This window comes from Muntiacus reevesi, chromosome 16, assembly GCF_963930625.1.
Source record: "Muntiacus reevesi chromosome 16, mMunRee1.1, whole genome shotgun sequence".
In the NCBI taxonomy this organism is placed as follows: domain Eukaryota; kingdom Metazoa; phylum Chordata; class Mammalia; order Artiodactyla; family Cervidae; genus Muntiacus; species Muntiacus reevesi.
Window position 1 is genome coordinate 60,673,169 of NC_089264.1, and position 22,072 is coordinate 60,695,240.

Here is a 22,072-nt window from a genome sequence, read left to right on the forward strand (position 1 = left end):
TGAAGAAGCGTTTTTCACTCACCGATTCCAGCTGCAAAAAAGGTAATTCTAATGTTAACAGCTTGTTGGGCATGCTGGCAGCGGGAAGAGATCCCCCAGAGTAGGACTAATGCTGAGACCCATGGGGAATTAGACAAAGATGAGGTAAAGAGGATAAGGGGAAGGTAAGCCAGGGGGAAGGGAGGGGAAAACTAGAGACGATATTGATAAAGGTATGAAGAAAGCAGATATATTGATAATTCAATATGATAATCTGATAATTAGATATTTAGGATTTCGTTTTATAATGTATACTGTTAATATAATATAGGATTTAAACCATACCTAAAGAGAGGTCGCGCCTCTGCTTTCAGCATCTGGCACATGATTACTACAGCTAGACTGTCACCCTTGATAGGAGTGGCTTTGTCTGGGGGCTTCGGTCCACTGAATAGTGACAATCGAAAGTTGGCTAACCTATCATAATGCTAAGTGTTACTTGTTTATTTTTTTCCCTGAACCCACGCAACCTTCTTTTGGAAATGGCACTCTGATTCCTTAATTTAAAAATCAGGAAAGTAGCCTACTTTCACTTTTAGTCTATATGGCTTTGCTAACCTAACTCTCACTGAACTCACAAATGTATTTATCTATCTGGGCTTCCCTGGTAGTTCAATAAAGCATCTGCTTGCTGAATGCAGGAGACTTCTATCCCTGCATTGGAAAGATCTACTGGAGAAGGAAATGGCAATCTCCTCTAGTATTCCAGCCTGGGTAATCCCAGGGACGGAGGAGTCTGGCGGGCTACAACCCATGAGGCTGCAAAGAATCGAACACAATTGAGCACCTAAACAACCGCAACAACATTCTGTCTCTAAGACCATTTTCCCTCTGCTTATTGCCTCAGTGTGATCCACTTAACTGTCCATCACTTTAAAAGCAGGTAAAAATAACTGCCCTCTTGAAATTTAAGTTCTTGTGGGAGAGAGAAACTAAACAAAAATGTATTTTTCTATAAGATACTGGAAGATGATATGTGCAATGGAGAAAAAAAGAACAGGACTAGTGCAAGCAGAAGAGTCAGGATTGGGAAACAGTTCACAATTTTAAGCTATTTGTCAGTGAGGTCTCTTCACAAAGGTGACAGTTAAGACAAAGCCTGAATGAGATGAAGGAATCAGCCATCTGGGAAAAGAGAAATTCAAGCAGAGGGAAAAGGTAAACCTTTGAGGTGAATGAGTGGTATATTCATGAAATAAGAAGGAAGCCAAGTGGATGCCAGGGGAGGGGTGTGACTCTGTCCATGATGATTGCATCAAGGATAAGCATGTGATCCATGTAACTTACTCACCAGTAAGGCTCAATTATGAGACTTGATCTACATCTTCGATGGGAGGTCCTGTGGATATCTGTACAAGCTCATGATTAATTGAGAATGAAGTTAACAAAAAGGCTTAAGTCAGCTTGACTTGCATTTCATTATACCAAAATAAAGAAGATTTGATTAAAAAACTGAACACATGCTGGCATATTTCATTTCAATACAGGAATATCAAAGACTCTGAAATTCTCTTCAAACTAAACACTGACAATATGAATGTCAAAGAAGCTGGATTATAGTCCAGGTAGGTCTTTCCTAAAGATTATAGAGCTCGTAAATCCTGAAACATGCCATCTTGTGATATCAAGCCTAAGCTAAAGCAAGAGCTGATGACACTACACATTTATTGATATGAAGGAGAGAATTAAGTATTAGACAATAAATAGTAATAATAATAGCAATGACTTCATACAATTTACTGTATGCCAGAACTGTTCTAACTCTTTGTGTGTCTATGAATGTATTTGTGGGTGTGTTAATTCCCTAAACTACCTCATGAGGTAGATACTATAATTCCAGTTCTACAGAGCTACAAAATTAAGGTACAAAGAGGTTAAAAAGACTTCCCATATCTCTCCTAATTTGGAAACAGTATTGTCAGATTTTGAACCAAGATACAGACATTCCTTGGAGACATTATAGGTTTAGTTTAAGACCACCACAAAAAGTATGTATCACAATAAAACACATGGAATTTCTGGTTTCCCCATGCCTACAAAAGTGATATTTACACTATAGTATAGTCTATTAGGGTCTTTTCCAATGAGTCAACTCTTCACATCAGGTGGCCAAAGTATTGGAGTTTCAGCTTCAGCATCAGTCCTTCCAATGAAAACCCAGGACTGATCTCCTTCAGGATGGACTGGTTGGATCTCCTTGCAGTCCAAGGGACTCTCAAGAGACTTCTCCAACACCACAGTTCAAAAGCATCAATTCTTGGGCGCTCAGCTTTCTTCACAGTCCAACTCTCACATCCATACAGGATCACTGGAAAAACCATAGCCTTGAGCAGATGGACCTTTGTTAGCAAAATAATGTCTCTGCCCTTAAATATGCTATCTAGGTTTGTCATAACTTTGGACAGGGAGGTCTGGCGTGCTGCAGTTCATGGGGTTGCAAAGAATCAGACACGGCTGAGTGACTGAACTGAACTGAACAGATAGTCTATCAAGTGAGTAATAGTATTTTTGTTTAATCACTCAGTCATGTCCAAATCTTTCATGAACCCATGGACTACAGCCCTCCAGTCTCCTCTGTCCATGGGATTTCCCAGGCAAGAATGCTAGAGTCAATTGCCATTTCCTTCTCCAGGGGATCTTTCCAACCCGGAGACAGAACCCACGTCTCCTGCATTGTAGGCAGATTCTTTACCACTGAGCCAGCAGGAGAGCGACAGTATCATGTCTTAGGTGAAAAATACTATTGCTAGAAAGTGCTAAGGATCATCTGGGCCCTCAGTGAACTGTAATCTTTTTACAATAGTAGCATCAAGGATCACTGATCACAGATCACCACAACAATTATAATGATAATAAAAATATTCTGAAATACAGCACAGATTACCCAAATGTGACACAAAGTGAGCAGATGCTGCTGGAAAGACGTCACCAAGGGACTTGTGTCATGCAAGGTTGCATTAAACCTTCAAATTCGTAAAAAAATGTAACATCCGCACAATACAATAAAGAAAGCACAGTAGAACGAAATAAGCCCACGCTCTGGTTTCAAAATACGTACTCCCAATCACCTCCTGACCCTCACAGGAAACGCATTTGTCCTTTTTCCTGTTGCAGTAGAAACCACTAGCTGCCTATCTTATATTTAGCCAATCCATATTAGAACACTTAATTTATTCAGGGTAACAATTTCTCAGACTCTCTGGCTATGAGACCAAGCTAGGCTAAAAATATATGAACAGAGATCATCTGAAGGGACTTCGGGAAAGCCCATTAATGGCAAGCACAGAGCTAGGAGATGCTTTTGCCCTTTTTCTTTGCTTACTTCTTCCTGTTTCCTGGGTATGAATGTGACACCTGGATCACCAACAACCTTTTTGACTCAAGAAGCAAAACTCCATGCTCAGGATAAAAAAGAAGAAAAAGGGAAATAAAGGGACTGCCTGACGCCTCTGGTGTTAACCGTATCAGTCTTGTAGCATTTACTTGAGGATTTCTTTCACATGGAAAAAAAAAGTTCTCATATAAGACATATTTTGGATTCTCTGACATATAAAATCAAACTGAGTCATGGAAATGTGTGGTCTAAGTAGAAAAATGAGCAATCCAAACATATCCCTTTTGGAGTTTTAATTATTCCAAAATTCACACAAGAGAGGAAGGTAAGGCCCTTGCAAATGCAACGAACTTTGTACATATAAAGTCTGCAGTTTTAGCATTTGAACCCCCTGTACGCTTTTACCAGACATGCACTCTAACAGATGTCTGTTATTTGGTTCTAGATAGAAAAAAACTCTCTATTCCACACTGAATGTGACATTAAGGTGAAAATACCAGGACATATTTCTTACGCATAAAGTCATTCATATACGCATATGAAAGAAAAAAGAAAGTGAAAGTGAAAGTCGCTCAGTCGTGTCTGACTCTGCAACCCCATGGACTATACAGACCACGGAATTCTCCAGGCCAGAACACTGGAGGGGGTAGCCTTTCCCCTCTCCAGGGATCTTCCCAACCAGGGATCGCGCCCCGGTCTCCTGCATTGCAGGCGGATTCTTTACCAGCTGAGCCACAGTATAGTCATATATTCATAGATAAACTTACTCAGAAATGTGAAGAATGATTTGGCTTCAAATACACAAATAATAATTGCAAACTCATTATGATTATTCTTATTTATGGGAAGTCTTGAAGGATGTTAAGCAACTGAAAAGACCAGAAGCCACAATTTCACAAAACAAGCTATATGTTTACACAAATGCAAAATGAGTTTTGTACATTGCAGATATACTGCTTAGTCACCAGAGCCTTGAAAGCATAAAACCTGAGGTTTACAATTAAAAGTTTCCCAAGTGTTTTCTCACACCAGTGGCAACAGAGGGCAACTGTCTCATCATGAAGGGAGTTTTGTTTGTTTATTGCTCAAGAATACCCCAAGCATCTAGAACCATGTGATAAATAAGTGCTCAGTAAGTGTTGGTATCATGTGATAAATAAGTGCTCAGTAAGTGTTGGTATTGAATGAATTGGGCAAGAGCACTCAGAGAAAGTCAAAGCAGGCTTTCATCACCTATCATTGCAAGATACGTGGGCAGAGCCTTTGAGGAAATAGCTTTGAAAAACATCAAGCTGCCTCTACAACCACAGAATCAATGCAATATCCAGAATACCGAAGAGATAAAACCCAATACAATGGAGCAGAGATTCTAACATGAAAGTCGTGCACATTCTCTTCTCGATTCCTCTACCTGCTGTCTTGTTTGCTGTGTTTTTATTTTATTCATGGCATGAAGCCAGTCCTCAAATGTTGAGAAATTTGACATTTATCTCCCAGGGCATATTAATTTCTTAACTGTGTAACAGTGGGGTTTCTGTTTGTTTTTTAACTTTATCCATCAAAATAAAAGTTCCAGAGGCAAGAGGAGGGCAGATGATTTAAGGATACCCCATCAGCTTGTAGACCTGACTGTGGACTTAGAGAAGTTTGCAGAGAGTAGATACCTGCTTAGGTAATTGCTAGGCATCAGTCAGATGATGATGTTCAGACTCAAAATGAGGCAGAAAGATGAAGGGTAAAGTGAAGGATGGAATGAGAATAAGGAGGCTGACAGGCTTCAGGTACCATTCTGGACAGAACACAGGACTTTTACTGTTTACTTGCACACACACATACATATAGGATTTCCCTGGAGGCTTTATAATAAAGAATCTGCCCGCAATGCAAGAGCCCCAGGTTCAATCCCTGGGTCGGGAAGACCTCCTAGAGAAGAGAATGGCAACCCACTCCAGTATTCCTGCCTGGAGAATCCCATGGACAGAGGAGTCTGGCGGGCAGGAGTCCATGGGGGTGCAAAGAGTTGGACATGACTAACAAACACACACACACATACATGTATACCCATGTGCAATTATATTTATCACAAGCTTTACACAGAGGAACTCACACAGATAATGCCAAAAATGCTTTTACCACCTGACAGTTTACATTTACATGAAAATGTCTACTGTTAACCATTCATATAAAATTTACAAATTCAAATATAGGCTGGATTTTTAACTTTATATGTTATTTTTATAACCAGTCTTTTGAAACTTTTGCGTATTCGTTATAATTGAACCTAATAGCCTTGATCCTAACACATTCTGTTGATTAAAAATTAAATATTTATTCATCTATCTGTCTCTTTTCTATACCTCAGTACTCTTTTATTTGCATGTTTTTACCATATGCATCTATGTGATTTATGCTATGAAATCTGTGTTTATTTACCTCAATGCAGTATTTTACTTTCCTTACAAACTTTATTAAACAAATATTTCATTAATTTCATTTAATATGATGGATATTTACATATAAATTTAGATCTTCATGGAAAACTGGTTCTGTCCTAATCATTTCCTTTCTGTTTTTAATTATTATGTAATTTTTCCTAAAAATTTACTTTGCCCATTATTTGTGCTCTGAAATCATGTAACATTGTTTTTCAAGCCATTTGAATGGAAATTTTCTCATATTTTTGGCCACATCCATCTTTATGTCCTTGTTTCAATAATTGGCAAATTTTGAAATAGGTATCTAAGAAGATTTCTAAATCCTGAGAAATTCTTGAGGTCCTCATTCAATGCTGTTTCTTTTCCAAGCCATGACTAAAAATGTTTTATGGACATGAAAGTCACATAATACACAATTAACCATTTTAAATTGTACAATTCGGTGGCATTTATGCATTCAAAGTGCTCTGCAACTACCACCTCTATCTAGTTTCAAAACATTTCTAGCACCCTGAACACCCTGTTCTTACTACATACTATAACCCATTTTACACTGTATCCACCTACTGGCAACTACGAAACTGCTTCTTGGGTTTGCCTATGCTGGATAATTCATATGAAAGGAAGAATACAATATGTGAGCCTTTTCATCCACTCTCGTTCACTTAACATACTGTTGTTGAGATTCATTCATGCTGTAACATCTTATATTTCAGTCAGTTCAGTTCAGTTCATCGCTCAGTCATGTCTGACTCTTTGCGACCCCATGAATCTCAGCATACCAGGCCTCCCTGTCCATCACCAACTCCCGGAGTCCACCCAAACCCATGTCCATTGAGTTGGTGATGCCATCCAGCCATCTCATCCTCTGTCATCCCCTCTCCTCCTGCCCTCAATCCCTCCCAGCATCAGGGTCTTTTCCAATGAGTCAGCTCTTCGCATGTGGTGGCCAAAGGATTGGAGTTTCAGCTTCAGCATCAGTCCTTCCAATGGACACCCAGGACTGATCTCCTTTAGGATGGACTGGTTGGATCTCCTTGCAGTCCAAGGGACTCTCAAGAGTCTTCTCCAACACCACAGTTCAAAAGCATCAATTATTAGGCGCTCAGCTTGCTTCACAGTCCAACTCTCCATACATGACCACTGGAAAAACCATAGCCCTGACCATACGGACCTTTGAAAGCAAAGTAATGTCTCTGCTTTTTAATGTGCTCTCTAGGTTGGTCATAAATTTCCTTCCAAGGAGTAAACATCTTTTAATTTCATGGCTGCAGTCAAAATCTGCAGTTATTTTGGAGCCCAAAAAGATAAAGTTAGCCACTGATTCTGCTGTTTCCCCAACTATTTCCCATAAAGTGATGGGACCGGATGGATGATCTTAGTTTTCTGAATGTTGAGATTTAAGCCAACTTGTTCACTCTCCTCTTTCACTTTCATCACGAGGCTCTTTAGTTCTTCTTCACTTTCTACCATAAGGGTGGTGTTATCTGCATATCTGAGGTTATTGATATTTCTCCCGGCAATCTTGATTCCAGCTTGTGCTTCTTCCAGCCCAGCGTTTCTCATGATGTACTCTGCATATAAGTTAAATAAACAAGGTGACAATATACAGCCTTGATGTACTCCTTTTCCTATTTGGAACCAGTCTGTTGTTCCATGTTCAGTTCTAACTGTTGCTTCCTGAGCTGCATACAGGTTTCCCAAGAGGCAGGTCAGGTGGTCTGGTATTCCCATCTCTTTCAGAATTTTCCACAGCTTATTGTGATCCATACAGTCAAAGGCTTTGGCATAGTCAATAAAGCAGAAATGGATGTTTTTCTGGAACTCTCTTACTTTTTCGATGATCCAATGGATGTTGGGAATTTGATCTCTGGTTCCTCTGCCTTTTCTAAAACCAGCTTGAACATCTGGAAGTTCATGGTTCACGTGTTGCTGAAGCCTGGCTTGAAGAATGTTGAGCAATACTTTACTAGCGTGTGAGCAGTTTGTGTGGTAGTTTGAGCATTCTTTGGCATTGCCTTTCTTTGGGATTGGAATGAAAACTGAACTTTTCCAGTCCTGTGGTCACTGCTGAGTTTTCCAAATTTGCTGGCATATTGAGTGCAGCGCTTTCTCAGCATCATCTTTCAGGATTTGAAATAGTTCAACTGGAATTCCATCACCTCCACTAGCTTTGTTTGTAGTGATGCTTCCTAAGGCCCACTTGACTTCACATTCCAGGATGTCTGGCTCTAGGTGAGTGATCACACCATCGTGATTATCTGGGTCATGAAGATCTTTTTTGTACAGTGTACACTTGCAGTACAGTGTACTGTGTATTCTTGCCACCTCTTCTTAATATCTTCTGCTTCTGTTAGGTTCATGCCATGTCTGTCCTTTATCGAACCCATCTTTGTATGAAATGTTCCCTTGGTATCTCTAATTTTCTTGAAGAGATCTCTAATCTTTCCCATTCTGTTGTTTTCCTCTATTTATTTGTATTGATCGCCAAGGAAGGCTTTCTTATCTCCCCTTGCTATATTTAATCCTTTCTAAATGCTGAAGAAGCTGAAGTTGAATGGTTCTATGAAGATGTGTAAGACCTTTCAGAACTAATACCCAAAAAAAGATGTCCTTTTCATTATAGGGGACTGGAATGCAAAAGCAGAAAGTCAAGTAACACCTGGAGTAACAGGCAAATTTGACCTTTGAGTACAGAATGAAGCAGGGCAAAGGCTAATAAAGTTTTGCCAAGAGATTGCACCAGTCATAGCAAATACCCTCTTCCAATAACACAAGAGAAGACTCTACACATGAACATCACCAAATGGCCAATACCAAATTCAGATTGATTATATTCTTTGCAGCGAAAGGTGGAGAAGCTTGATACAGTCAGCAAAAACAAGACCGGGAGCTGATTGTGGCTCAGATCATGAACCCCTTATTGCCAAATTCGGACTTAAATTGAAGAAAGCAGGGAAAACCACTAAATTATTCATATATGACCTAAATCAGATCCCTTACGATTATACAGTGGAAGTGAGAAATAGATTAAGGGACTAGATCTGATGGACAGAGTACCTGAAGAACTATGCATGGAGGTTTGTGACATTGTACAAGAGACAGGGATCAAGACCATCCCCCAAAAAGAGAAATGCAAAAAAGCAAAATGGTTGTCTGACGAGGCCTTACAAATAACTGTGAAAAGAAGAGAAGCAAAAAGAAAGGAGAAAAGGAAAGATATACCCATTTGAATGCAGAGTTCCAAAGAATAGCCAGGAGAGATAAGTAAGCCTTTTTCAGTAATCAGTGCAAAAAAATACAGGGAGGAAAAAGAAAATAGAATGGGAAAGACTAGAGATCTCTTCAAGAAAATTAGAGATACCAAGGAAACATTTCATACAAAGATGGGTTCGATAAAGGACAGAAATGGCATGGACCTAACAGAAGCAGAAGGTATTAAGAAGACGTGGCAAGAATACACAGAAGAACTATACAAAAACGATCTTCATGATCCAGATAATCACGATGGTGTGATCACTCACCTAGAGCCAGACATCCTGGAATGTGAAGTCAAGTGGGCCTTAGGAAGCATCACTACAAACAAAGCTAGTGGAGGTGATGGAATTCCAGTTGAGCTATTTCAAATCCTGGAAGATGATGCTGTGAAAGTGCTGCACTCAATATGCCAGCAAATTTGGAAAACTCAGCAGTGGCCACAGGACTGGAAAAGGCCAGTTTTTTTCATTCCAATCCCAAAGAAAGGCAATGCCAAAGAATGCTCAAACTATCACACAATTGCACTCACCTCACACGCTAGTAATGCTCAAAATTCTTCAAGCCAGGCTTCAGCAATACGTGAACCATGAACTTCCAGATGTTCAAGCTGGTTTTAGAAAAGGCAGTGGAACCAGAAATCAAATTGCCAACATCCACTGGATCATTGAAAAAGCAAGAGAGTTCCAGAAATACATCTATTTCTGCTTTATTGACTATGCCAAAGCTTTCGACAGTGTGGATCACAACAAACTGTGGAAAGTTCTTCAAGAGATGGGAATACCTGACTTTCCTCTTAAGAAATCTGTATGCAGGTCAGGAAGCAACAGTTAGAACTGAACATGGAACAACAGACTGGTTCCAAACAGGAAAAGGAGTACATCAAGGCTATGTATTGTCTACCTGCTTATTTAACTTCTATGCAGTGTACATCATGAAAAATGTCGGGCTGGAGGAAGCACAAGCTGGAATCAAGATTGCCAGGAGAAATATCAATAACCTCAGATAAGTAGATGACACCACATTTATGGCAGAAAGTGAAGAAGTACTAAAGATTTTCTTGATGAAATTGAAAGAGGAGAATGAAAAAGTTGGCTTAAAGCTCAACATTCAGAAAACTAAGATCATAGCATCTGGCCCCATCACTTCATGGTAAATAGATGGGAAACAATGGAAACAGCATCAGACTTCAATTTTTTGGGCTCCAAAATCACTGCAGATGGTGACTGCAGCCATGAAATTAAAAGACACGTGGTCCTTGGAAGAAAAGTCATGACCAACCTCGAGAGCATATTAAAAAGCAGAGACATTACTTTGTCAACAAATGTCCATCTAGTCAAGGCTATGGTTTTTCCAGTGGTCATGTATGGATGTGAGAGTTGGACTATAAGGAAAACTGAGTGCCAAAGAATTGATGCTTTTGAACTGTGGTGTTGGAGAAGACTCATGAGAGTCCCTTGCACAGTAAGGAGATCCAACCAGTCCATCCTAAAGGAATCTAGTCCTGAATCTTCATTGGAAGGACTGATGTTGAAGCTGAAACTCCAATACTTTGGCCATCTGATGCAAAGAACTGACTCATTTGAAAAAACCCTGATGCTGGGAAAGATTGAGGGCAGGAGAAGGGCACAACAGAGGATGGGGTGGTTGGATAGCATCACCGACTCAATGAACATGAGTTTGAGTAAAGTCTAGGAGTTGGTGCCAGACAGGGAGGCCTGGTGTCCATGGGGTTGCAAACAGTCAGACACGACTGAGTGACTGGTAGGTGAATCATAACCTATTGTAAGTATACACAATATGTTGGTTATCCATTCATCTACAAAGGATATTTGAATTGTTTGCATCTTTTGATTATTAGGAATAATGTTGCTATAAACATCTGTGTACAAGTTTCTATATAAACATGCTTTCATTAATCTTAGGTAATATCTAGTGGTAAAATTGTTGTATCATATGTTAATTCATGTTCAACTTTTTGAGGAACTGCCAAACAGTTGTCCACAGACGCTTTATCATTTTATACTCTCCCTGCAATTTACGAGGGGTTTCCATTTCTCTGCATTCTCACCAGTACTTAAGTCCCTTTTTCTCTTTTGGCTTTTTCATTATCATTGCTATCCTTGTATGTATTAATGTATTTTATTGTTGCTTCAATCTGCCTTTCCTTAATGTACAATGATATACATTATTACTTGTGTTTGTTTGCCATTTGTATATTTTGTTTAGAAAAAGTCCATTTGAGTTTTTTGCCCATTTTCTAAAATCAGGGTTTTGGTCATTTTGTTTTTGAGTTGTAAGAATTCCTTATTTTTTCAGGATATTAAACCCTTATCAGATGTATGGTTTGCAATTTTTTCCTCCCACATGTGAGTTGTCTTTTCACATTTTTGATGATGTTTGAGATACAAAAGTTCTCAATCTTAGTGAAATTCAATTTATCTGTTTTTCTTTGTTACCCATGCTTTTGATGTTAAATCTAAGAATCTACTGATAGCTCCAAATTCATAAAGAGTTATCCTCCCTTTCTTCTAATAGACCCTGTACTGTCTTCTAATAGTTTTACAGCTCTCAGTTTTACATTAAAGCTTTACACTTGTTTAATTGCTGTGTCAAGGAGAGAGGCAGGACTCCATCTTCACTGCTTTGTAGCTGGTGCTCATCCAGCTGCCCCAGCTCCATTTGGGAAAGAGGCTACTCTGTCCCTACAGAAGGGTCTTGGCACACCTCCTGAACATCTATTAGCCATTGCTGTTTATTTCTGGACTCAGTTTTACTCCATCGGTCTATATGTCCATCCTTACGACACTACCACACTGTTTTGATTAATGTAGCTTTGTACTAGGCTTTGAAGCTGGGTAGTATGAGTTCAGCAACTTTTTTTTTTTTTTTTAATACTGTTTTGGCTATTTGGAGCCATTTGCAATTTCACATGAATTTTAGGCTTGACATTTCTGCCCGAAAAAGCTATTGGATTTTTTACAAGTATTGAATTGAATCTACAGATTGCTTTGGGGATAATTCCTATCTCAATGCTTGGTACTATCTTCCAAAAAAAAAACCATGAGATATCTTTCCATTTAGTTAGGTCTTCTTTAATTTATTTCAGCAAAGTTTTATCATTCTTAGTGGACAAGTTTTTACCTACTTGATCACGTTTATTGCTAGATATTTTATTATTTTGGACACCACTATAAATGAAATGATCTTTTAAATTATTCATTTATAATATTGAGACTAAAACTGATTTTTCACAATTGATAATAAGAATAGCTAACAATCACATAGATGTAATAAATGCCAGGCATTGTTCTAAGAGCTTTACACATGTCCCTGGTCTCCAAACACTACAGTCTATAAGATGCAGCTACATTATATCAACATGGTCCACAAGGACGTCTCATCCAGGCCTCAAACTACACATCCATCTGTATGCATATCTACTCACGCTGAAACAGCGCACAGTCACTGAATACACTACGCCCTTTCACACTGCTGCATTATTGCATACTGTATCCTTTTTGACTAGGATTTTTGTCCCATCTCATTCGTCTGGGAATCTCCTACTTATCCTTCAAGACTTAGCCTGAATGTTAACTCAGCTACATAATCGGCCCTCTTAGGGAGGATCCATGCTGCTGTATATTTTTAAAGGCTTGCATGTGTCTCTCTTATAATGCTTTCATCTTGTCTTGTCATTAACTTTCCTGCTTATTCTGGTGCTCTCCACCACAGCAGATTCTCAGCAAAGCCTTCCTAAATGAATGAGTGGACCAAATACACAAAGTGGCCTACTTTGTTACAAAATGTGTTCATCTTAATTCACATATCTAAAAAGCAGCAAATTCCCCTGCATGTTTTAAATCAGGAAACTTAATTTTGCTATTAAACATACTACTGATAGGGAATGAGGGATCTTTCTCTTTCTCCTCTCCTTCCTCCCTTATTCTCATTGAAGGTACTAAGGTCATCTTTGTTCATCTAAAAACTAAGCCCCCTCCAAAAAAAACAACAAATAAAGTAAATATAAAAGCTTAGAAATATGGTACTGTTGAACTTTATGTTAAAACCTCTAAGAATATTCTTCTTATACTCACATGAAATAAAGTGTTGATAAGCACAATGATTTAACAGAAAGAAGACAGTGTATTTCAGATCTGAGAACTGTTTATATTCCCCGTCAAGAATGGGACACGGGCCCTGCATTTTACTTTCCTGACCCTCAGTTTCCTCAACTATAAGGCGAAGCCTAATACTCCCTGCTCTGCACATGACAAAGTACTGGGGTGAGGATCAAGAGACAGAACGCTTTTGAAAGCATGCCATGAAACAAAATGTGCTTGTGCGGTTAGTCACTCACCAAACACTGTTCTCGCGGGCACAGATTCTCTGTTAAGCCAGAACGACACTTGGGAGAGGATGACCGTCATGATGCAAGGCAGATATGTCTGAATCACAAAATACCCAATTTTTCTTTTCAAGTGGAAATGAGCTGTCATTACGGTATATTCACCTAGAAGAAAAATTTAAGAAGCTTAAGAAACTGTAGTAGTCAATAGTTTGAACATTTTCGAAATGGAAGGGATTAGAGAAAAATAGTGTCTGATTTAAAAATGCAAAGAATTCATCGCATATATGGCATGGAAAATATATAACATTAGAATGCCATTTAGCATAGCAAGAGCATTTAAAAGAAAATTTTCATATGACCAAGGAATTTGCATGGTTTGCATGCAGTGTGGCATTTGACTTTTCTCTCTAGGTCATGCTTACTGACCAAAGGATAGAGGATTCATAAGCGCTCTCTGAACATACATTATCTTAGTTGCTCAGCTCCTCATCCTCTTTGGTACCACCCTCATGCCCCGGTTTTGACTGTTTTCCAGTCTAGTCCTACTTAGGCTAGGTATTGATCTCTGGCCACATCTCCAAGGCTGATCTTTTGGCCCAGAACTTAATCCTATCACCAGGTCTGAATTTACCGATCTTGATGTCTTCTCTAACATACTGGGGTCAGTTCTGTCTGACCCTCACAGCTACTTTCCGTTCTGCTCTCTGGGTTTCTATCTGCCAGATGTGAGATCATGAGTTCATACAGCTGTGTGTTCTTAGGGAGAGTTTCAGCTTTCCCACAGAGGCTAGCAGTAATTATTTATAAGCAAGCACTGAAAAGTCATAAATTATCCAGGATAGGGAAAAAGAATTAGAAAATGAGGGAAATTGTAACACTGATGAAGGTAAAACTGGCTCTTCTCAAAAGACACGTTAGATCAGTGGTTTTTTTTGAACTCTAATGCATATCTGGGAATCTCCTTAAAATCTTGTTAAAAAGCAGATCCTGACTTAGCAAGAGTCCGGCCTGAGCACCTCAGTTTCTAAAAGCCCCCAGGCACAGTCTATGCTGCTAGTTCTTAGACTTCAAGAGAAAACGGTTTTACGCAAACTGATAACATGCCCAATGGCTTTAACCCATTAACTTTCTTAGGAATTAGCTTTGCTTTAGACTCATTTTTTACTAACCTGTACTAGATTTAATTGTCTCCTTCCCAATTGATTGGCCCAACAGATCATACTGATTTAACCTAGAGCCATCAGGAGCCACTTGTACAGAATCAGACGCATTGTAAGTCCAAATGTAAGTAACCTCTGAGGTTGTATACGCATCTGTAGGAAATCAGGCGAAAAAAATCTTTTTAAGCATTTTAATAAGAACCATCAATAATATCCAACATCAAAGGTTGTATATTTCATAGAATTATTGTTTACTATAAAACTGATGTTTACAGATCATGTTCTTAGGGTAAAAAAGTGTCTTTGAAATTTCAATAAGAAGGGTGTGAAGCAGATCAAGAGAGGCAACCATGACCATAAGAATATTTTCACTGCAATCACTTTGAGAGATAAAGATCGAATATCTCTTTAGAACCTGCAAAAATCACTGGGCTCTGAGATGGTTAAAATGTCTTCCATATTCCCAAAGTAACAGATGAAGGCATTGCAGTAAACAGGTTACAAATACCTAAGGCCCATTTAATTAGTTAATTTAGAAACAGTCATTGCTCATGAAACAATAATTGTATTCCAAAATGAGATTGTTCTCTGGACATAATGGTAACTTATTTCCATGTGAGGAATAATAATGATGTATATTATATTTAAAGTATTATCTTTGTAGTTAGTTTTATAGACTTTTCTTCAAAACTTTCACCTAGTTAAGAATTAAATGACTTAGCTATCATGATACAATGCATTTCATTAGAAGAATGAGAAATTTGCTGAATATGTAAACTAACTCGGAATGCTATAGTTTCATAAATTGAAAACACTTTGAAACATATTCATTTTAAAATGAATTACTGCACACAGATCTCACTGGACTATACTTGCACAGCATCCTAAGTAAGCTGTATGCTGGCAGGAGACAGATCACGTACAGACCAGCTATAACTTCCTGATTTATTTGGCCAAGGATACAGGACTTTTCAGAAGTGAGCTGACGCTAGAGCTTGAGAGCGAGCCGTGCGTCTCGTCCCAGCACTTCTCTGGCCCGGCATTCCCCTGTGCCTGTGTGCCCTGAGGGGGAGCCGCAGTTTCTCCACGGTTGAATGAGCAGACGATGCTGGCTGTGCTACTGACCTTCCAAAGAACTTCTCTGCACTTGTGCTCATGGGAATATTTAGAAATATTAGTTACTTCCGGTCCCTGAGCAAAACTCAGCATCACGGTCACATTTTCAATTGAGGGAGAGAAAGAACCAGCTGTCTCCAGCTGTCTGCCTCCAGGTCTTCAGGACACTGGAAAGCTCATTTACCTGCCACCTATGCATTTTCTAGGTTAATACCATGGTTCTGGGGTGGTTCTGGTGCTTACCTGGAACCAAAGTCTGTGACCACAAACCCGTTCCCACTTAAGCATCAGTTACAATAAAGTTATTGCTGTGTCTTATTCACTGTGTGATCTTTCAACGACATAGTACAATGTGTCTGCTGTTCTGAATGTCACCAGTAAATGTTAATACCAGTGAAAGACATGTACACGCCTACATCCACAAGTAAACTATAGCATATAAAATATTCTTCTGAAACAGCATTCTAAAAATATGTGCATTTATGTTATTTATATATATATAAGTTTGCATATACATATATTTAATAGCAAACAGCTTCCTATAGTTTGCATATGAATGAATTCAGTTACTCTAAAATCTAAATTTCTATTAAAAAATTTCAATTAATCATTGATGATTTTGTTGTTATATGTAAGTAAGTAATCTTAGTAATGTGTATAACCAGCAATGCATTCTCAGATTATCAAGTGGCGTGTTTTGTTTTCCTCATGAGTACATATAATGACCTTCTCTTCAATAAAATTTCAAATGACACATAATTTAATAAACTGAAAAGACATCACAAGCTCCACTTTGAATCAGAAGACCTCAGAGTACTCAGCAGTTGTAGATCTTAATACATGTAAGGTTTTATTTTAAGCAATTATAATAATTCCACTTTTGAATTTTGATGTTTACCTTTAAACATAAATAAGAGAAAATGAAACTCTGTAAAACGGTGATATTTTTGAGAAACTAATAAGAGACTAATGGGAGGGACTCTTTCTTACTCATAGCTATACTTTTCACACCTGTCATAAGGAAAACGCTCTTGCTTCATTCTTGCTGGATTAATCAAGAAACTTATAACATTTTAATTTTGTTATTTACTACTGTGAAAGATGGAAATCTGGATGGAAGCTCAAGAATATGTTAAAATGACTGATCCTTCCCATATCTTTTATAAAAAGAAATTATTTCATTTGTTAGGTAGAAATATGTTTTTTAGATTTAGGGTCTGGTGAGAAAAGAGAGAACAGAAAGTTATGCAATGCAGATTTGAGGCATTTTCTGGTCCACAAACACACATGTAAACTCAGAAACTATTGTGATTTTTCAGTGAAGTATAAAAGGATAAAAAGACAAATTTCTTTATAAATTGCATGTCTAGATTAGGTTCCATTACATAATTTTACTTAATTTAAATCAATAACCCATTTTGAGTCCTAATCTGAATTAAAGAATAAAGGCATACTAACCAATTCTTAATATTTGATAACCAAAACAATACCAAAATCATTTTAATTATTAACTTTTATCCAAAAAAATTAAAATTTCTTCTGGGATGATGCCCAGAGTACTTTTAGATTTCCATTCAAGAAGTTTTAAATCAAATTAAATAGCAAGGAATTATATAAAGATGTGAAGCAACAGCAAAAAGCAAAACAAAACTGAATTCAAAATTGTAAGTTAGTAGAAAAGATGCTCCTTTTATTTGAAGATAATGATAAAACTCCAGGAATTCCATCACTTGTGGGAGACACAGAAATTTTTTTAAAACAAGTGAGAGGTAAATGATTAGAAGAAAAGGTCATGGCTTCTTCTGCCAAATTTGTCTTGCCAACATTTTAAGTTTTGGGTTGGCCTGTTGGTCCATATACCATACTGCTGCCTATACAATTAACTCTCTATGTCTCAAGTATGTACTATTGGCAAGGATAAATAAAATAATATGCAAGTTTTTTTTAACTCTATATGTCAGAAAAAAATATAGAGAAAACTAAGTAAACACAGTTCAACAAAAAAGGCCGAACAATAAGCTCTATATGTTGCCTGCAACACTTCTAGATACAGAAAACCATGTTCTCAAGTGCACAATATTACATTTCTCTGAGGATGCACTAGAAGACATTTTAAATGTTCATTTAAAATATTTTTGAGTGTATCTATGTCATATTCAGAATTGAGACATCACTATGTTTAGTGTCTTAATGGCACTAACTTGTCCACTGCAAAATCCTTTTCTTCTTAGATCACTACTGCATCTTCAATAAATACTTGTTTTGGTATCAAGGCTTCTCAGTTATCTATTTAATACAATTTGTGCAATGCAAATGATCTTTTCTGTGCTGTATATAATGTAGTTTTCTAGCTTAATACTTACTTGGAAGAACATGATTGACTATCTTAAATAATTTTCGAAGAAGTGCTAGTACTGAAGTGATAGTTTCCATGACAGGAAACGAAGGCTTTGTAATTATACAAAGAGGAGATTCTCAAAGAAAATTGGGAACTGACACCTTTTGTAATATAGAACAAATAAGATTGAACTTATCATTCCATAAAACTATGATCATCAAAATAACAAGAGGGTTTTGCATTCATATTGGCCATCATTCTTCCTTATTCTTCACTTGATATAGTCTGTGAGCAGAAGGTACATTATTTAGTCATGCATATTTTTAATCAACTGAGAAAACTGCATTTCTGTTGAAGAGTGAAAAGTCACAAGCTGCTCAGAATGGACAAAGATGGAGTGCTAGAAAGAGCACGGTTTCTGTAAAGGTCAGGCTATGGGACTCCCACAAAAGAGAGAAGCTGCTTCGCCATTGTCCAGGAATTTATCCTGAACCTGCCCTGAATGCCTTGTGGGCCTAGGGAGATGATTTGACCTTCCCTCTTTTCAATTATTCTGGGAGAGCTAATGCTTCTGGTTGACATATAAGATACAACCTCAGTGACCTAAACAACAGCCAAATGCACCGTGCCTTTTCTGAAATACTTTTTGTACACAGAAAGTGCCCACATGGAGCAATCTTGCTCCACTGACTCTTTCGAATTTATTTTAGAAAAAATTCCCTCTATTATTAGAAAGTGGAAAGATAATTACAGAGATCCAGCTTCTTTTTTCTTTTTCTTCACCTATTCTCTACTGCCATTTGTGTCAGGCTGATCACTAAACAACAGAATCTCTCCTTAACATTTTCACTCTCAGTTGGAAAAAACCCCACTTTATGTTGCATTTTTAATGTATTTTGCACTTGAAAAAGGAGGTAAATGATAATAGTCCAGAACCTCAAGGAGCTTCCACTTTTTCATATGTATAAAAACATAGGGTGTTTTTTACTAGCAGTAAGGAAAATGACAATTAAACATGATAATTAAGATATAGTGATATTTGAGAATACAGGAGGGCTAGCCAATTGATTACTTGAGGGAAGTCAGTATATTTTTTGTTTCTACATCTTGTTAGAAAAGCATTAAGCATCCCATCATATGAAAAGGAAGTACACAATTAAGTTGTGATGCTGACCATCTTTGATTTTATTGAACCAAAACATGCAACTCCACCCCCATACTTACAGCTGCCAAATTTCAGAGGACATGAGTGGGCATCCATTGGAAAATCCTCCAAGTGCATTGGACATTCAGCTTGAACTGTAAGCCTAAAAGTCAAAATTCCACTCTTTGTTTAAGTAAATTGGCAAGTCAAGATAAATCACTCCTTATTGTTGTCAATAGAATTAATGATGAATGATGAGGTAGGATCCTCATCATGGCATCCTATTAGGCTAATTCACATTTAAATATGCTTTTGCTGTTTCACATTTAGGCAATCATTCAGAAGATGTTAGCATCAATAAAATCTGAGCGCAAGTAACAAAACCTAATTAAAAATACACTTTACTTAAGCATTTCATACTCTGTGGTTAGTTAAGAAAAAGTTATGTACATGTTTTTAAAGGTTAGTTTCCCATTAACTTCAATATTAACATCTGAAATCTTAAAGAAAAAAATGAAAAAATCTCTATCATAAAAAGAAAGCTATTTTCTCCCAATGTTCCATCAATAACCATATAGCAACACTGATACAAGAATTCAACAATGCCTTGGGGAAGCACCCTTCAAAATTAATAAATTGTAAATGAATATTATATACTATATATAGATACACATGAAAGTGAACGTGTCAGTCGCTCAGTCATGTCCTGCGCTTTGCAACCCCATGGACTGTAACCCACCAGGATCCTCTGTCCATGGAATTCTCCAGACAAGAATACTGGCGTGGGTTACCATTTCCTCCTCCAGGGGATTTTCCCAACCCAGAGATCGACTCCAGATCTCCTTCATTGCAGGTGAATTCTTTACCATCTGAGCCACCCAGGAAGCCCATTGATATATATGTTGTCTCAACAAGATATCTCTAGGATATATATATGTATCTGTCTTTATTTATATCTGTAAATACATACATATATATACATAAAATATATATATTAGAAATATATTTTTGAGACTAGACTGTTAATCAAATTATGGACAGAAGTCCATAACTGTTGAATTATAAATGTTAAAGAAATATATTTTGTATTTTCATGATCACATTAAAGAGTAATCATAGCAAATTTATTATAAAGAAAATTATCGATTATTCCATTTTGCACAAAGGTAAAGTAGATAAAATAGGTACTAATTTGAAATTACAGATGAATCTCTTATGATGACCAAAACAAATGGGACCAACAATTAATTATAACGTATGTACTTCTAAGAGCTTCCCAGGTGGCTCAGTGGTAAAGAATCTGCCTGTAAATGCAGGAAATGCAGGAGATGCAAATTGAGTACAATCCCTAGGTTGGGAAGATCCCCTAGAGCAGGAAATGGCAACCCATTCTGGTATTCTCGCCTGGAAAACGTTGTGGACAGAAGAATCTGGGGAGGGGATGGGCTACTGTCCATGGGGTCGCAAACAGTCAGACATGACTGAGCACAGAACAGCATATACTTTTAAGAGAGTATTTAAGTAGACCTCTATACAACTTTTTCCCAAATCCCAAATTTCCAATTTCTTTTCTTAATTCACAGGACTGATTAATGTGTAAAACCAAGCAGGATATGATATCTGCATTGTAAGATTCAACAAGAGAAGCAGAATGGAATAACTAGCTTCCATTTTAGACAATGGTCATTCAGTAATGAAAACTAAAAAAAAAAAAGGTTTTTGCTTTAATGATCAGAACTGCATATTGTCCCTTCTTAAATAACTTTCACAACTGAAATTTACTACTTAACTTTTCACATGAAATAATAATACATCAAGTGCCTGGAATACACATCTGTCTATATATAATGCTGATGAAAGTTATTTATTTAGACAAAGTCTTTATCAAATTTTACATTTTAGATTATACATCATTTTATTAGATTTGCAACTGTTTTCCTTGTTACATAACATTTTAAAAGATTAATTTGTGAGAAGAGTTAAAATGGAATAGTTGCTAGAGTCAACAACTATAATATTTCTTTAGATAATTTTTAAGATTGTATCATCTGAACTTGGAGTTACAAGGCACCTCTGAAGTTGTAAAAGCATTTTTTCTTTCCTAAGGAGAATCAAAATAATAAGTGAAATTTGCTTAAAAAAAAAAAAAGACTTAAAATTTTGAAGGAATAGTTCATGAGATATTAAAAACAAAACTTCATGCTAGTATAAAGAAAAATTTAAATCATACTGTTAAAATTGTACTTAACTCCAATGTAGTACGAAAAGTAAATTGGCAAAAAAAAAAAAATACATTTTTAACAGTTAAAGCAATTTTTAAGTTTTAACACACTAAAATGAGATTCAAACTCATAAATACTACTTTACCTTTGCTTTTTAATATTCAAGCATTTACAAAACATATTCTGGTTATCTCAAAAATCTGTTGTAAAGGTATTCAACTTGCTAGTACTTGACACCTAGTTTGGCTGGTTGGTTAATGCACAGACTCCTCAGTATTTAAAGGGGACACATCAGATCTAAGCATGTACCTCATCGTGTACAGCAGGGTGCCATCATCCTGGATTCGCAGAAGCTTATTTGGCATTGTCATATTGTGCGCCACCGACTTCTTCCCATTGTGGAAAAAGGTATCTGGAGTCCAGATTTTGCTGGCCATTAAATTGTTGAGTCGAAGGATGTTCATAGGACCTTTAAATTTTAATCGTTCATCTTTCCATTTTTGTCGAAAGAAAACATCTATTGTATATTCCTGAAATAGAAAATAGAATTTTTGAAAAATAATACCCATTTTAGATACAAGGATACTATAAAATTAGAAAAAAAGTAATAACATAGTTCAAAAACACAGAAAACTATTTTGAGAAGTGAATTTTGAAAAATCATTCCTTTATATTTAT

General features: G+C 37.1%; 1 protein-coding gene across 4 annotated transcripts in view; it reads right to left on the bottom strand.

Annotated features, from left to right (window-relative positions):
* The window catches only part of GABRA2 (gamma-aminobutyric acid type A receptor subunit alpha2), a 140,122-nt gene that overhangs the window by 44,726 nt on the left and 73,324 nt on the right, over positions 1-22,072 (bottom strand). For all 4 annotated transcript variants that reach the window (XM_065907372.1, XM_065907369.1, XM_065907371.1 and 1 more), the window contains 4 exons: positions 21,704-21,924; positions 19,253-19,335; positions 14,584-14,727; positions 13,424-13,576 (listed from right to left, as the gene is read on the bottom strand). In XM_065907372.1, the coding sequence (XP_065763444.1) occupies positions 13,424-13,576; positions 14,584-14,727; positions 19,253-19,335; positions 21,704-21,924 (601 nt within the window). The remainder of the gene's footprint in view (positions 1-13,423; positions 13,577-14,583; positions 14,728-19,252; positions 19,336-21,703; positions 21,925-22,072) is intronic.